The following is a 17968-nucleotide window of genomic DNA, read 5'->3' as shown; positions in this document are numbered from 1 at the left end:
ATACGTTTTAAACGGCGCACAGGCAGACACGTGTCAAGAGCGCACGGGGACGGGTGGTGTGGTGCTTGCAACCCCCCCCCCCCCACCGTTCATTACTGATCGCAAGGAATGCGAGAAAAATGTGTTCATCGATAGCAGCAGCGGTGGTTGCAGTGGGTGAAAGCTTGTGGATGGGTTTCGTACTCGGGGGGGCTCATCAGCGCAGTCGTCACCCGAATGGTCACCGACCTCTGGAAACCACCACACCCGTGGGGACCCCCCCACTACGAGGACCAACTTAGCTTGGGTTCGTGCCAACAGGAATCACATCGGTGGTTAAACGAGAAAAAAGCACCATAACAGAACGAAAGTATCTACTATAATACATTTTTTTGTGGGGGGGGGGTTACATCTTGTAAATGTGTCGTTAACTCAGCACCACCCGACACAGCCAATCAGTAAGGTTTGTCACGTCAACAAAACGTGCCCATTAGTGAGTTACTCTCAGCACACACCGGTGCGCTGGGGCGTAAAACCCACGGCGGTTACAATGGGGGGGGCCTCTCGGGTCCAGGCCGTCCCTGCGTAAGATGGCCGCCGGTAATCCACGCGGTCGCGCTTTCGCGACGTCACGGGTAGGACGAGGCTCCTCCCCCGGTGGGCGTGTCACCATCCTCTCCCGACCCCCCCCCCAACACACACACCCCGATTCCGGTTCAGCCCCGGCTAAGTTTCGAACGCGAACGACGCCCTCAGGGCGCATTCTTAGCGCATGACAAACCCGCACCCCCCCCCCCCCCCCTTAGGCATTTGCGGCGGTCAGAGCGATCGGGAAAAGTGGAGGGCGGAAAAGAAACGCGCAATTTGTGCCCTCGGGGCGGTTTCTATCGGCGAAACGCATCTCGCCTCCCGGTCGCCACCCCCCGAGCACAGCAGCAGCTGCTCTTCTCCCCCCCCCCCCCAGCTCCTTGTCGGTCGCACACGGAGCGGACGCAGCGGAGGGAGATCAATTACGTTGAGAATCTGACGAGAATAAGAGACCCGAAGGAGCGAGCCTCGTCGGGGAGACGCGGCCGAGGCGACGAGCGCCAAAAACATAAAGGGAAGAGCGCCAAGGGGGGGGAGGGAGGGAGGGAGCAAGAGAAGAGAAGGAAATCGAGTAAAACGTCTCTCTTTATACCCTCTCGCGACGAGCACACTCACAACACACACACACAAGGCGGCGGCGACAGCGGCTGCGGCCTCTTAAAACATCACGGTTTCCGTGCCATTGTTACCAGGCGGGTGCCATCGCACGCGCGCTACGTCTCGCCGTCGATTTGGTGTCGCGGTGTCTCTCGTGCGCCCGCTCACGTCGTTGGACGAGCCGCTCGGCCCTCAATTAGCGGGGCCGCTGATGCCGGTGGTGGGAATTCCACGGTGCTATGACCGGGGGAGGACGGCGGCGGTGGCGGCGGGGGGGGCATAACAATACGTTGCTGTGCTATTATATTTACACATTGTGTTGGTGAACGCGGTCTTGACGACTCCCGTGAGCGACACGGCGTTGTGGGGGGAGAGGCCTTGAACAGTGGATTAATTAACGGGGCTGTACTCATGTCTACAATGGCAGGGGCACGCGTTATTTGCTATGCGGTCATAACGTTGTTACGATTGCCGCACTGTGTGTACAGGCGAAGACTGTGTTTCTACTATGAATGTATTGCTACTAAGCATTTGCGTTTCGTTTGTCAATCCACTGCTGGACGAGAGCCTCTAGGCCGTTGTGGGTCGTGGGGGTTATTTAACCATACTTCACCATTGCGGGTTGGTGAAGACGGCGAACAGATAGGTGGGAGCGTATAAATACAGTACAACAGCTGATGTTCCCGTACTGCCCTCTGCTGTCCACCACCTGGATAACCTCCTGTCTGTGCATAAACCTGTATTATACACGACAGTGCTGTGTATGTTAATCATATGTCATATGTTAATCATGTGGCCCTGCGGTTGAGAAAAATGCATTGGCCTTTGCTGCCTCCCTGATTTGCGTTAAACACGAGCCGGGTATTTAACCACCCTGTAGTAGTGTAAACAGCAGATGATATACGAAACAACACTCAGCTATGCTTTAACAGCCAGTGGTAAATCAACAGTGATTGCCCGTGTGGAATACGTCTCTCTTACCATAGAAACGTGGAATTTACACCACTGACTCGGGACTCTTGAGCGCCTCCAGCATGCTTTGAGCTGAGAATCACCTTGGATTGTTGTTTTTCACCCGAAACAGGCACGCAATGTACCTTGGCATATTCTCACAATTTCAAATGTTATTAATGCAGCGTCTGAATTGTATAACATCTCGAGATTTCTTCATAGCAGAAGTATGTGTACCCACGGTGCATACCGTGTCGCCTATGACCAAATCAGCCGGAATGTGCCCCATCGCATCAGACATCAGAAGCTAATGAGGCTTGAGCCTGGATAGCGCTTTGGGAGGGTCATCGTCTTGCGCCTTAAGATGTTGTACCAGGCTGCTGCGTGGCTACGTAGTCTGCATCGGAGGGTATTGTTGTATTGTACTTATGTGCCACCCACAGTCTTGGCTGCTCGCCAACAACTTGCACTGAACATCGTGAAGTGTGGTCAACTAACCCCAGTGATTTTGCACTGCTTGGGGGAAGCCTACATCTGCTACGACAGTAACGAATTAAGCAGACAAAATATCTGATTAATATCTGTCCCTTCGCATAAATAAGTATTTATTTTACGCTTCCTGTCAACGACGAAACCTGTACAGTAAATGCATAATTTGTGGAAGCAATGCTGCTGAATTATATATACACACATGTCTAGAAGGCATTGTGGTTGGCAGGAAATGGTAAAGTTTGTTTTGCGGAGGGACAGATCTATGGAGATATTTTGTCAGTTTTTCCATTTTTCTTATTATCCACAGTGACTCCAATAATACGACAAATTTTGATTTAAAGCTTTCGTGACTGCAGTGATTCATATTCTTGGGTCTTTCGGTAAAGTCACGTTGAAGGGAAAAATAATAAAATATATATAAAACAATAAAATTCTCACGACGTTTCGACTGCAACACAAGCAATCATCATCAGGTGTGAAAACCAACGGCAACATTTCAAATGTTCTTGCCGTTGGTTTTCACACCTGATGATGATTGCTTGTGTTGCAGTCGAAACGTGAGAATTTTATTGTTTTATATATTTTATTATTTTATTGTTTTTCCCTTCAACGTGACTTTACCGAAAGAACCAAGAATATGATACTATGACAGCAGTATTCGCCGGTTGTATAGAAGGTTTTTAACCTTGATGAATGTCTTGTAACTGACAGTATTCTACAAGTGAAAAACAAGAAAATATATTTGTTTACATTTATGTTTGAGCAGTGACCTAATTGTAACAATATATTGAAAACTAAAATGAAAACAGTTTTCTCTCCTGTAATCTTTTTCGTCCAGACAATTTCGTAGTTTGTGGGCTTGTGCGATAATATCTCTGTAATGCATTATCAGAGGTCTGTGGTCAGATTGAAACCCAGAGCCACGGGGGTTATTCTGAAGCCACAACTTCACCAAACCCTCCTTCTGCTGCTGTTATTATTATTGTTACTACGAGAGTTGTAGTATTATGTCGTAATGTGTTGCCCTTTGTCAGTCCACTGCTGGATGAGGGCTTCCTCATGCCATGTCAGTCCATCATCAAACGAATCAGTTTGGGTTGGTGAAGGGGAGGTTCCAGCACCACTTAAGATATCACTCGCCACTGATGGCCAGGAATTTCACAGTACAGTGCACTTGTGACTACGACACCCATCTGTCTGATTTTTTTCAGTATGTAAATTAAACATGTGAAGAGCCCCCTGATTGTGTTAATGCGCACAGGAAGGTGCTTGATGTCCTGCAGCAATACCAGTATCTCTGCATACCCAGTCTTTGGAATTTGATCCCATATTTGACTTACTGTACACATCCTATCACCGAGTAGATAATGTTGAATTTCGAGAACGCGAGTGGGTGAGTTTACTATATTCTAGCCCTAATTCATTCCCTACAGAGAGCCGATTTAAATTACCTTATATATTGCCTTATGTATATTTAAGTACATATTACAAATCAAATTTTCCTCTGGCAATTCTGCTGTAAAGCACCACATCCATAAGCATGAACAATGCATGTTCATGTCACCGCTCTGTCTTTGCCCACTGTGTTAAAGTCAAAAGGCTAAGTAGCGCTTTAAGAGCAAGTGCCCTTTTTAAATGTTTTGCATGAAGGGCCTGCATTGACATGCGTGGCAGTGTTCCAGCAAAACCCCCTTCAAGGCCCAGTCGTTGCGAATTTAAACGAGCCGCTCAAGGCCCTGCCTGGCCAAGCTAAAGCACCGCACAAAGAGGGCATTCATAAAAACACCGCATTAATAATAAAACATTAAAGGCACAAACAGAAGACTCGCTGCAGAAGGAAATGCCTTTTGTTGGCATTGGCTTGTTTTACAAAAAAAAACTAAAAATAATGAACACGCAGCTGAGGAGGAAATTCCGAGCAAATGAGCCATGCTTTGCCAAATGTGAAAAATGTGTCACATTAATTGGCAGGGCAGGGCCGCCTCGGTCGCCCTTTTTGCGTTTGTGTGGGCTGGATCATCCGTCTTGAGTAGCATGCTTGAGGGCAGTAAATAAAGACTAAATTAACATGAATTGAAGCTTCCTTGTAGACGTTGTCAGGGCACGCGTTGGTTACCAAAAAATAGAAACATTCAAATTCTTTGGAGCAGTGAAATGGCAGTGGTCGCATTTTTGTATTTCTCGGTTGAGCTTTGTGTATATTATACGGTACATTAAGTGCTTTTATGTGCATGTATACATATAGCTTATGATCAACGGATATCAGAAGTTAAGCAGGGGTTGACCCTGGATAGTGCTTGGATGGATACACACCATGCATAATAGGTGTTATAGGCTGAAACTTTGTGGCAAGCAGCATAGGGAAGTGTAGAAAACTCCCTTGTTGCAATATACATCTATGATCCCACGTCTGTTCTATGCCTTCAGCCCTCACTGAACAGCTTTGTGAAGTATGGTCAAATAACCCCCATGAACTGCATAGTGTAGAAAGGCTATCAACCAACAGTGGAATGACAAAGGTCTGCAGCCTACAACAACCTGTTTGTGCATGGTGGTCACCCTGGATGAATTGTGTCTTATAAATGTCAATTTTTATCCAAGCACTATCAAGGCGCAATCATGATTTAGCTTTGGAAATCTGACTAAATGAAGCGCACGCCGGGTAATTTACACCAATGACCCAGCGGTTCCACAATTGATGTTACCATAGGAGCACGCACTGGAACACTAATCGCTATTGCCTTTCGCTTCAGAGGACCACAGCCATGTCGGGAAACAAGGGCAAGGGCCAGAACTCGCTGGCGCTCCACAAGGTCATCATGGTGGGCAGCGGCGGAGTGGGCAAGTCGGCGCTCACCCTGCAGTTTATGTACGATGAGGTGAGGTCCCCTGTTCGCCCACTCTCTCGCATGCATGCACGCATGCACCACAGGTCTCATAGTTTCTACGCCACCTGCAGCCACGTGTGTACACCATTCGCGAGGCAGTGGTTAACAGCTCTGCTGAAGATTGAGCGGTAACCTTGAATCCATTTGTCCTGAGATCCTTGTATGTGCATGGGTTTCCTTCGGGGAACTCTGGTCTCAAACAAATGTTTACTTCCCTGTGCAGGACCCACCTGAAGCTGAGTCTTGAGACTCGATAAGAATTTCCTTGGGAAGGATACGTTAGCGTTTTCATGAGTTTCGGTGCAGGAATACGACAGTCTGCTCGCACTACCTAAACGAAGATTTGAACTTTCGTTCGGCAGATCTTCCTAGAATATATATTGTCCGGCTCATATACGTTCTCCTGCTGTCTAAAGCAGTTAAACTTTAATAATTGCAAAAGCTATTACCGCAAAACTATAATGTTGAAGTATGTACTTGCTCAGAGAAGTGCCTCCTGTGCAGGTTTTTGCTCCCGTTTCCATCAGACAACCTACGCACAACAGAGCCAATTACATTTTAATGAGTCAGGATTGTTCCGCTTTGCCTGGGCTCCCTTATTAATGGATGGTTCTCCTTGTAGGTATAATATAACACAACACAGCTTGTGCTTTGTGTGCTAAGTTTGTCCGGGTACCCGTGAGTGAGTCAGTTTGGTCAAAATATAATCAGGTGAGAGCCCAATGAGACAGGATGCGTGTGTGTATTTTTTTTGAAAGCACGCCCACGATAAAATCTAACGAGAAATATTTAGGGCCAAGAGTGTGTAACAGGTCTTAAGTGTGGCTTCATATTGAGCGGCTCCACATCATACACGGTGTCTCAGTAAAATTTTCAAAGACATCATAATGTTTAACACTGGTGTAATTTGTATTATAGTTATCTGAATGTTAAGGAAATGGCACGTACATGACACTGAATGCTGAATGCACCATCACCATTGCAAAATGGGTGAAAACGTGAGTTCTTATTAGTACATCTGACGTCTGGTATTTTATGACTTTCTCCCTTATAAAGAAAGAAGTACTATATATTTTTTATCTGCATTTCAGCCCTAATTGGTTGACATACTGTGTACAAGCAAAACGCCCCTTGTGATTATACTAGTGATTACCCACATCTTTAAAGTGTCTTAAATGTAGGTTAAGAAATCATGAAACTGCCCTTAGGCAAACAAGGCCTTGGGAGCTGTACTTGTGCAAAAGAATAAATACTTCATAAACCCTGTTGCAAAACAGTTACGTGTTAAGTTAGTGACTAGGCATATAACGATTGGGTCCCTCATGTAATTCAGTAGTCATCATTGAGGATAATATTTTGGGATTGTGGTTCTAGAATCAATTGGTTTTGGCATGTTAATGCTCTTCATTTATCACGGCTGTGCTATTTATACTGTCAGTCCAAATCATACCCCATGTTGATGTTTGTTCTTATTGTAATCATTATCATGATCATGTATATATTAATGTTGTGCTTCACACAGTTGCTAACTTGTACAGGAGTGCAACTGTCATGCCTGGCTCATTTTGAACCATCTTGCTTGACCCCATGTACTGTTTCTACTGCCTTATTTGCGCTTTTTCGTTTGTACTCTGTCATTTTCAACGTCTGTCTTGATTTTTTTACTTACCGTTTTTCATTTGTTCTGCCTTGTCTGTAAGTCACTCGTCACTGTCTCATTTAAGGGCTCTCCTGGAAAATGTGTATAACCCACATTTGAACGTTATGGCGGGATCCCGGGGTCCCGAATAAACGGAAGTAGAAATCGTAATTATTTTTTTTTTGGCGACTCCATCTCACCGCACACATAAACGCCGTGACCCACCTGGCGCGGATCATTCTGTTGTCATGTCCAAGCGCAGTAGCGAGGACGAATGCGCTGAAGAAACAAAACTTTGATGAGCGCATCGTGTAGAGCTCGTCGAGAGGAATAGAGTGCCGTATCGTTCGCCTTCAACAGACATAAAATGACTTCGCAACGCATTTTATGGGAGAGCCGGGGGGCTTATGGGACCCCGGGGTCCCGCCATAAGGTTAATTTATTGTTTTAAGATAAGCCATGTTTGTTTTTATTTTATCATCTCCTCACAGATGGCCACACAATGAACCTAATAATGTATGTTCATCCACAATCTGCCTTCTGTAAAACAAAAGCCTGCTTTCAGGACGTTTCCATTTTGTGGGTATCAGTTTTTTCCAGGACATGCCCTCATATCGTGCTGTCTCATTTGTCCCATCTCACTTGTTTTGACCATTTGCCTCAAGTTAAAAGATTCCCACGCAATTAGCACGAGCTAAATTGATCAGTGCTTGCATACACATGCGCACGATTCGATGCATCACGAGCGTAACTTTTGATCATTGTCAGTGCTCTCATTTTTTTATACGGCAACGGACCCGTTTATAACTGCATGTCGAGTTTGGAAAGACATTCGACGGCACTTGGGGATTGCCTAGTGGATTCCATTTATACCTCCTGCAAAAATGCGTGCTGGACAACGGTCGTTGATGTGAGCGACGATTAACTCATCGATCCATCGCGTGCAGAGTCATAGCTATTTTACACTCATGCAGTGTTCTTCATTGCAAGGCCCGCGGGCCACCGGCGGCCCCTGGTGGCCTTTATTGCGGCCCCTGATGTGTGGCCCCGGAAAATACACAACATGTGAAAACACCCCTTGCAGACGGTGTGACGGCCCTCACACTGATGATGTCCTATCGGTGAAAGTGCCCCCCCTCTGAAAATGTGTGAAGAACACTGCACTAATGAGCCCGTTGCATAACAGTTTGTGGAGGACTACGAGCCCACCAAGGCCGACAGCTACCGCAAGAAGGTGGTGCTGGACGGCGAGGAGGTGCAGATCGACATCCTGGACACGGCCGGGCAGGAGGACTACGCCGCCATCCGAGACAACTACTTCCGCAGCGGCGAGGGCTTCCTCTGCGTCTTCTCCATCTGCGAGCACGAGTCGTTCGCCGCAACCTCCGAGCTCCGGTGAGCGTTCCTTGGGGGAGAAGGCTGCCGTGGGGGTGGTGGAGGGTTATATCTTTCTACCTCCACACCCCCTCCGTATGATTTGAATGAATCGAGTGTCCTGGATAAACTTTATAACCCACGTGAACTCATTGTCCAGACAAGAAGGTAGGCTTCTGTATAGATGATTACTGGTAGCAGAGATGAACTGGTTGAGAAGGATGCTTGGGAGTATCGGCATGAGACCATAAGGAATGAGCTTGGCCAGCAGGAGACGTGAGTGCAAATGATGCAAAAAAGCACGGATGTCTTTGGTTTGGTTACGTAAAAAGAATGGAGTCCCGTCAAATGGAAGGAGCAGAGGTGGTAGAGGCCACCCATTCGAGGTGGCATAATAGAAAACTTGAGTCTGTTAAGAAAAGTAACTGGGTTGTGCAGGACATGCCACGAGCAGGGATGAATGCCGGTGGTCAAGAATAATGACCTCGTGGCAACCAAAGGAGGGAACGCATTCTAAGAGGATGCTCACTAGTTCGAGGGAAATAATAAGCTCGTGTTCAGGTACTTGGTGAATTGTTACATCGCAGGACCATGGGAGGGGGGGGGGGGTCCCATCTCTGAAAAAGAGGTTTATAGCTCATCGAATTGCTCTAGCTTAAATAAACATTCTGATTCTGAGGCCTTCAACCAGGAGTGGACAGAGCATGGCTGATGACTTGATTTGTTATATGTGCAGGCAGTCCCCGCTTTGGTGTGGTTCGGTCATGTGGAGAGACAGCAGGAAAATGATGTGCGTCAGAAGGTGCAAGTGATGCAAGTGGAAGGAAAGAGATCAGAGGAAGGCAAAATAAGAGGTGGGGGGGGGAGTGATGTGGTGCGATTGGACCATGGTGGCCTGTGGAGCAGAAAGAGAGATGGTGCAGGACAGGGCAGTGTGGAGAAGGCAGGACAGCGGACCCCCCCCCCCACGTGAGTGGGATAAACGTGTGGAAGAAGAAGACAGGCATTTCCCGCTTTTACGACGTCACAATAAATTCCTGGAAACTCTGTCGTAAATCGGATTGTCATACAGTGAACCTAATTTTCCCGTAGACTGTAGAAACGGTAGAAACATCACTTGCCGATATCATTTTCCTATCAGCCATATTTAACAGGATTTAATGGGTAAAAATACACAAAACCACTTGAGAATCAAATAAGCTGCACTCCAAGTCACATCGGAAAGCAGACCGACTTTTCAAATGCGTTCGGAGGTCGTGTCGGAAAAGACGCGTCGCAAATCGAGTTTCTGCATCGTAAATCGATCCACGGTGGCGTTATAAGAACGTCGTGAATGTGCATTGTCATAAATCGGAACGTCGCGAGCCGGAGACCGCCTGCATTTATATTTTCCCATGATGCGCTTTGCATACGATCGATCCACTCCATCTGGCCGCCGGCCTCCACGGCGCAGTCGGCCAGAGCGTTGCGCCCCCCGCGGAATGCGTCGCAAACGCGAAAGGCGAAGAAGTCGGAAGCGAGACCGTCGCCGTCTTGTGCGCACAGCGAGCAGATCCTGCGCGTGAAGGAAGACGAGAGCATCCCGTTCCTGCTCGTGGGGAACAAGTCGGATCTTGAGGAGCGGCGCCAGGTGTCGGTGGAGGAGGCGCGGTCGCGCGCCGACCAGTGGGGCGTGAGCTACGTCGAGACCTCGGCCAAGACACGTGCCAACGTCGACAAGGTGCACCAGTATCCCCCCTCCCCACACCCCGTTCCCACCTGTTCTCGCCTGTCCTTCTTTCGTATGGTGACAACATGTTAACTCCCTCGCCTGGTAAACAGGAGGGCATGGGTTCGATCCTCGTGGTCACGTGGATTTTTCTCCGGTTTTTCGACTGCTATCCATTTCCACGTGATAAGCCACTTCTTTGAGCTGTCATTTGTGGCCTGCTCGCTTTTGAAAAAGAGGTGTATAGCTCAGTTGGCCTTACCTGGTAAAATAAAATAAAATGTGTTTTATCGTAATGGCTAATGTAGATGCAGAGCAGCAACTACAATTTTACATTCAGGTGGTCAAGCCAGATACAGCCACGTCAGGAGCAGCGGAGTGTATCGCTGTTCTGATGATGCAGATTAGTTGCTACGCACCAACGCTGTATCTCACGACTAACACACTACCCCTTCGTCAATTCACTCTGGTTGAGGGCCATCCCACGCCATGTTTGGTCACGGACAGGGGTCGCCAACCTGCGAGTCCGGAGCCGCATGCGGCTCTTTAAGGACCACTTCGCGACAATTATTTTCAGGACCACCATCTCGTATTCACGTGCATTGCTGCTCTGGAAATATTTGACCAAAAAAAAATCGCACTTCCTGTTATTTTGGTTGCCGACCCGGGGCCATGGAGGGGGGAGGGGGGGTTATTCGACTATACTTCGCTCTGCACGCCGGCCTGGTGAGAATTGGTGAAGGGGGGAGAGTGTAGAAGTACAGTACAGCGATGGATTTTGCTGCAATGTCCTCTGCTGCCCACAGCGAAGTTCCGTGGCCTATTGCACCTGTTATGCATGGTGGTCGTCCACCAAAGCAATAAGCAGGCTCAGGCCTGCTTGGGTTTTGATGGCCAATGATATTTGAGCACATTGTGGGTGATTTGGTAAGAGGAATCTCATTATGAAGGTTAATTTAACATTGCCTCTGTCAGCAGACAAATCACAGAACTGATTTGGATCAATGGGGAAGGGGGGTGGACACAAAGCATGAATACGAAATAAAACAAGTAAATCAATGTTGAAAAAAATAACACTGATATTAAAAGACAAGCATTCACTGTTAAGTTTATAACATATATTAAACAACACAACTTTATCAAAACGATTTGATGTAATAATTTGTGAAGACAATAAAAAATATTTTTTATTGATTACAATTTATTCTTACGCTCATTATACAAGTGGAAAAGCACATGTCAGGATAATTTCATTAATATTTAAGTTAATTATGTTCTAATTTTATATTTCTGCAAATTAAATGTGTACAAAACTGTCCAGAAGAGGTCAGTAAAAACAAGGCAAAAATAATCTATCCTTGCATTGAATCGCAATCCTGTATTGTGATGATTCACTAAATCCTTCCTAGTGAATATTTACGTGGCAAAGTATTCCTTAGTGACGCATGGCGCGTTAACGGAATGAAACAAAACTTCAACGTAACGCCTGCTCTGCCTCCTGTCGCTGCGAAGGTCTTCTTTGACCTGATGCGAGAGATCCGGACGAGGAAGATGGAGGACAGCAAGGACAATGGCAAGAAGAAGAAAAAGAACAACAAGAGCCTGGCCAAGAGGATCCGCGAGCGGTGCACACTGCTGTGAGAGTATGGCGCACACCACCGCCACCACTAGCCTTGTTTGCATGATCACGTTTAACATGGAAGGCTCCTCCGTGCAGGCCGATCCACTGCAAGAGTCACACTGGCCCTGTGCTCCACTGGGCACTGCTTGTTTTTGTCCGCGGTCCTTAAACTGTCGTGGATATTCCACATTTCCTGTAATGGGGACCAGTTTCTCTGCGAGGATGGCCACTGTTGGTTTGCCATCTAGCGGTGATTATTTTTACCCGCCAGAGCAGATGGACATGGGCGGAGCTTTTAACCCGACCCCGGATTTGAACTCGTGACATTACAAAGTGGCCGGGATAGCTCAGCCAGCTGATAGCTCAGCCAGCTGAGCTATCCTGGCTGTTATGCAGTGCAGTGTGCAGATTGTGAAATTTTCTCACTTCTGTTGTGAAATTACTTGGCGCTTTCATTTGCCCTGTACCGTGTGCTAGTGGGGTGAGATGCACTTAGTGGAACCGGGAGATCGGAGTTGCTGATTTATCTGCGGAAGACAATTGAGCGGTGCCAATTCATTGGGCACTGTGGAGGCTGCACAAAAAGCATTGCAGTCAAACGTTTTGAATGGCATGGATTTTTTAACACATGTTTAATTGGTTGATCATGCAATAAAGGCTATTTGCGTAGCTTACAAATACATCTCTTAGATTTGTCTCCCATTACCTGACTCAAAAAAAATAGTACTGTAAAATGCACAGCAACCATAAATAACAATGATTATAACTGGTTTCCATTTTGTCGCTTTTGTAGTAAAATGAAAACAAACGAAAAAACACATTCAGGACATTTCCTCACCCTGCGCTGAAGTGTATGCTTAGTTTCTTGTGGACGTGGTTATGGGATGATCGCTGGTTTCATTGCTGTGCCCCCTGCCCTCCCAACATCCCAAGTGGACTTGTCGCTGCTTCCTGCAAAGGCTTTCCTGACATTAAAAATATAGCTAATATTTTATTTGGTGCCAATAGAATCCAGATCAAATGAACCAATTACTAATGTATCTCCAAGCGAAGTAGATGTGGGGACTCTTTCAGTCTTTGTTCCCGAGCTGAGTTTAAAGCCAAGGACAGCATAATGGCGGGGCTAAAGTCCTCTCCCTGCCTTGATAAATGCCACTGACCCTCGTTTGAAACAATCTCCTCCTGCTGTAGCTTCTGCTGTTCATTTGCTGCACGTTACATTTACGCCTTTGCGAGTTGATGCTGTTGTTTGCTGAACTGTTGAAAGGTCACTATTGTGCTAATGTCATTGGGCGAATGGGCTGTAAAATAACGATTTAATGGTTTGTTTTCAGTGAGCAATTTTTTCTTCCTTTTTTGAAGTAGTTTTTTTATTGAATGAGTGGTGTTTATGCCTTCGTGGCAGAGGGTCGTGGCAATGTTTCCATTATCTCGCTCGTGCTTTGCTTACCGATTTATGCTGAATTGTGTACTCTGAGATGTATTGCGACGAACCGCAGAGTGAAATGTACTCCATTGGGCGAAGCACACAACACACACTGGCTTTGCCCGTGTTGGTCATTGCTGTCCTGAATTCATGGACAATGCTGCCTTTATTCTGTATTTCTGAAGCTATGTCTGTTTTTGTAAAAACAAAAATGTAAACATATTGAAGGTAATGCTGCGAAATAATGTAACATTGTAAATGCATATGATTCTTAAGTAATGCATCCAGGCTTAAGCATTACCTTTGATAGTTTTACTATAAGTTTGGGTCATTCAGTTTAATTTGCATTTTGGCAATTGTGTTTTTATGTACGCGTACGTGTTTCACTAACACTACCTGTATTTGCCCTGTACTATAAACCGTGAAGTTGGACTGGAATGCTGTGGTGTAACATTACAGCACATGTGGTTCAGTTCCACTAAATGTTTTCTCCTTGTGCTGCCATTAGGAGTGGAACGATGCTTTGATCCATTATTATTGATTATTCATCTGAAGTTACAGAAGGCATATATCGAGTGAACAAATAATAATTTCGATTTGCATTGTCCCTACTAGAGGCACTACCGTTCACGACCATGTAAAAAAAAGTCAAATTCTTGAACTATCCGCAAAACCCAAATTGCGATGGTGCGAAATTGTTCCTCTCCTCGGGGACACATTGAACGCGTGGCAGCAAGAACTTGGAGGAACCCAATGGCCGTTACCCAGCGGTATGATGTACTGTACGTGATGCTTGAACTCCAATGCGTTTGTGACCGCTCTATGCGACTCTACACTTGGGTTTCGCTTTCCGACGTTTCAGAATGATTGTGCCAAACGCCGTCAGCCTGTATCGGCACAGATGTATAAAATTCCACACTGTCCCTTCCACGAATACTAAACGCATAACGGATGCATCCATTCATTGATTCTCATGATACATGCATTCAATCATGCACGTGCTAATTCATTGATTCTCATGAGACATGCATTCAATAATGCACGTGCTAATTCATTGATTCTCATGATACATGCATTCAAGCATGCACGTGCTAATTCATTGATTCTCATGATACATGCATTCAATCATGCATGTGCTAATTCATTGCCATTTTTTCAACATTTCTTCTCATGGGGGAACGCAACTACAAATGAGGTGGCAAAAATGAGAAACAATACAAATGAGAATTTAATTGTGACCCCAAATCGTAACAATTCATTGTATTTCTTGGGAGGCGGGGGGTGGTGAATCGTTTTGCCTAGCATTGATCGGTGTGCACATTTTGCATGTAAAATGAGAGGTATTGCCCCACATCGGTTGTGTCATTGTGGTAAACACGGAGAGCAGAATTTAATTGAGTCAGCCCAATGCTGTTTCTCATCATAGACGTCACAACTTGCTCATGGCATAGCCTCTCTGTGCTTCCCTTTGTCCATTCACATGGAGATTGGGTGCAAAAGACATCGGTTATGCACAACACACGAGGCGTGTGTGATTTGGTCCGTGTGAGATATGCGTCGTGTGCCGGTGGACGCCCACATACAATCTCTGTCGTTTGTCTTCCCCTACCCACCGCAGTGTTAATGTTTGTATGCTGGGGTGTGATGTATGTATGTTTGAACTTCTTTCGCACCGCGATGTATAAGTGGCCCTGTTGTTTTTCTTGTTTGTGTATGCTCTCTTAATTGGGTGCACCTGGCATGTACAACCTTTCTAAAAGGTGTGCAATTTAGATCGGGTTGTTCTAAAAGTGGCATCCAAAAACAGTACAGGACCGTATTTAAATTAAGTGTTAAAAAACATGTACTTTCATTTGCATGTGTGGCATTTTTTTGTTATGGCTTTTAAAAAAAATATTGTTTCGAATTTGTTATTACTCTACCTGCACCTGGTATAAACACCGGGCTTGTCTGCTGTTTTTGTTTTGCTTTAACAAACCACAAATGTATAAGTGGTGTGTTTTACGGAGCACTTGAGTAGCGTAAGTGGCAAAAGAATGGAAAGTGGTGATTTTTGCAATGAACAAACTCCTACGGCCATCCACATGGGTAGAGGGCAGCTTGGTTAATGATACGCTTACAACAGTGCCTCGAATGCAGGAAAGCCTCGCCGAGTCTCAAGACTCCTTTTCAGGAGGGTCCTGTTTTGAGATGTTGGGCCAATTCCATGTATTATGGGCTTTTCGAAACGTCAAGCATACTTGCCTTGTGCAAGTTGACATGCCAGGCTTGGATAATAAAAAAAACAATCTAAACCAAAATGTACACTATAAAGTGTTAATAGATTCTGCTAAAAAATCAAGCAGACAAAAGACAATGCAATGATACAACGGGTAGTTTGCATGTCGCCCTACATGTGTATTTTCTATCTGATCACCGATGCTCTCCTTCGCTCTTTGCTAAAGACAAAGGTAAAGCTGTAGTACGCACGGAGCCTCACCCTACAGCGCGGGGGTCAGAAATCGGTGACTTGATTACCATATTTTCCCCCCCCCCCCCCTTTTATAAATCCATGCCACTGAACTACAGGGATCGTCGCAGCCTTGTAATGTTTGCACAAGATAAATGACTCGTCGTTCTGTGAATTGAAGCTGCACGCTTCAGAGTTGCGCCATCGATGTCTGCCCTTGCGTTTTAAATTCAACCAAGCCTTGGCACCGCTTTCTGTTGCACCCACCCGCTCGCGACTTGTACATTGGGTTATTTTTATTTAAAAATTTGCCACCAATCATTTAACCACTATGTACAGAATGTATTTTTTTGAAACGTAATCTCTATTTCATTTAATAAAAGTTGTTTTGATGAACGTGGAACTGGCTGTGTCGCTGAGGACTTGCAATCTTGAATTTCTATTATTTTTTTGTGAGAAGAGATTGGTCCAGTTATATACCAATCGTAGCATCGGCGTTATGTCATGAGGCTGTCGTATCCGTTCAAATCTCCCACAAAGCAGCGCAATCCTTTCTGTTCGATAGCGGTCCACAGAAGCAGATATCACAAGAACTCCCTCTGAGTACCCTTTAAGTCTGGTTTAGAGGGGACGGCACTTTCCCATCTCTCCTGCCAGAGAGGAAAATGTACATTCCAAGACAGTCAAACCGGTACAGTATTTGTAATTCTTAGAGCTGTGACATCGCACAATTAAATGTAGAACCGAATTGAATGTGATGTTTTAAATTTATCGGTGTGGTTGAGACCATCAATTCTCTACACACTTGAGGACGCAGTTGAATCACAAGCAGCTGCCAGGATTCGAACCCAATCTCGGTTATACCAACTTGGCACCATTCCCATGTAGTTTGGATTGTTTCGCATTGCGAAATAAATTATGGAATTCGTATGAAGTTAGTTTTTTTTATGCTGCACAGCGATTGTTTATCACGTTCGGTTTAATAAGTACACATTTTGGTTGTTTCCCCCCCCCCCCCCCCCGATATTTTTAAAAATTACTTTATCCTGTAACCATTTGCTACCCTAACCCCTACTGCCTACGCCAATATTAAGTAAACCATGACTAATCATATTTACGTAGCCGTATCCTGTAACAAAATGCAGGCTCACGCAACCCTGTAGCGTCACCTTGTTTGAGCAACGACCCAAGAAAACACCACCGCTGGTGTTATAAATAACGTCGTATACCATGTGTGTTGACTTGACCAAGACTTCAGCAGAGGGAAAAGAGGGGGTTATCAGCCCAATCAGTGCTGAAGCAATAGCCAACTTACAGTTGTCCCCCCCCCCCATATTAAAACAACCTACAATGGACAGGACACTCCAATTCGCCACCCCCCCCCCTCCCCAGTAGATGTTAACCAAAGAACATAGTCAAGATCAGCCCAGCAAACGAAGGTGCGCCTGCGATCCAGTGCTTAGGGGTTGGTGAATCACACAGATTTGTGAAACGCCGACAAGACGGTGATGGGCGATTCGCGAGGTTTTCTGCTGGCACGTCCGCGAGGAGACGGCGGTGGAGCACAGTGGGTTGGCGAGTCCGTCCTCGCACTCCCTTCAGAAGTCTCAACACCATCATTTACGGCAACGGCCAAACATCGCAAGGCAGGACGCGCCTGAAGACAACAAATATTGAGACTCCGTGATGCGCTCCTGGATAAAGGGCATTTCAAGACTCACGGGTCAAAATAATTACCTGCAATTAAAACCCAGTCCAAAAAGTTAAACATAACTCTTTGATGCACTTCAAATTTTCAATTTGTATGTCACACCCGTCCACCCCCAATTTTTTTTTATATTTTACCAGGTAAGGCCCACTGAACTACATTGCTCTTTTTCAGAAGCGACCTGGCCACGAATGATAGCTCAACCAAGTGCCTTATGTGGAAATGTATTGCAGCCCAACACTCCGAACACGTTTCTCAATGTGGAGGGAAAAACTGGAGGACCCCGGAGAAAAATCCACGCGACCACGGGGAGATCTTGAAAATATGCAGGCGTTAGGGTCGGCATGGAACCCACGACCTTCTTGCATATCATGCGAGGTAGTTAACATCTCGCCACCGTGGCGTCCCCGATCGTATTGTCACGAGACGAAACCATCCGTGCGTATCATTCTCAGAAGCAGTGCAACACCGTCACGTTAGAGAACGGCCCGCGGAAGTAGATGTCACAGCGCTGCTCTCGACAGCCCTTCAAGGGACCTCTGGTCAAC

The 17968-nt window shown here is 46.0% G+C and overlaps 1 protein-coding gene across 2 annotated transcripts; it reads left to right on the top strand.

The window, feature by feature from the left end:
• The first annotated feature begins 862 nt into the window (after positions 1-862).
• Positions 863-16108, top strand: LOC116940881 (ras-related protein Ral-A-like). Of its 2 annotated transcripts, XM_032951213.2 has the most exons (5): positions 863-1138; positions 5361-5486; positions 8321-8529; positions 10054-10228; positions 11729-16108. In XM_032951213.2, exons 2-5 carry the CDS (start codon positions 5373-5375, stop codon positions 11855-11857), a joined length of 627 nt encoding a protein of 208 aa, XP_032807104.1. In that variant the 5' UTR covers positions 863-1138; positions 5361-5372; the 3' UTR covers positions 11858-16108. The 2 variants fall into 2 exon arrangements, with proteins under 2 accessions (XP_032807104.1, XP_075922292.1); XM_076066177.1 differs by lacking the exon at positions 863-1138 and having other exon boundaries at positions 3243-5486.
• Positions 16109-17968: the final 1860 nt, after the last annotated feature.

The sequence above is a fragment of the Petromyzon marinus genome, chromosome 10, assembly GCF_048934315.1.
Source record: "Petromyzon marinus isolate PM22_M1 ecotype Great Lakes invasive population chromosome 10, UKy_Petmar_22M1.pri1.0, whole genome shotgun sequence".
Lineage (NCBI taxonomy): Eukaryota > Metazoa > Chordata > Hyperoartia > Petromyzontiformes > Petromyzontidae > Petromyzon > Petromyzon marinus.
This window is presented reverse-complemented; position numbering and strand designations above follow the sequence as displayed.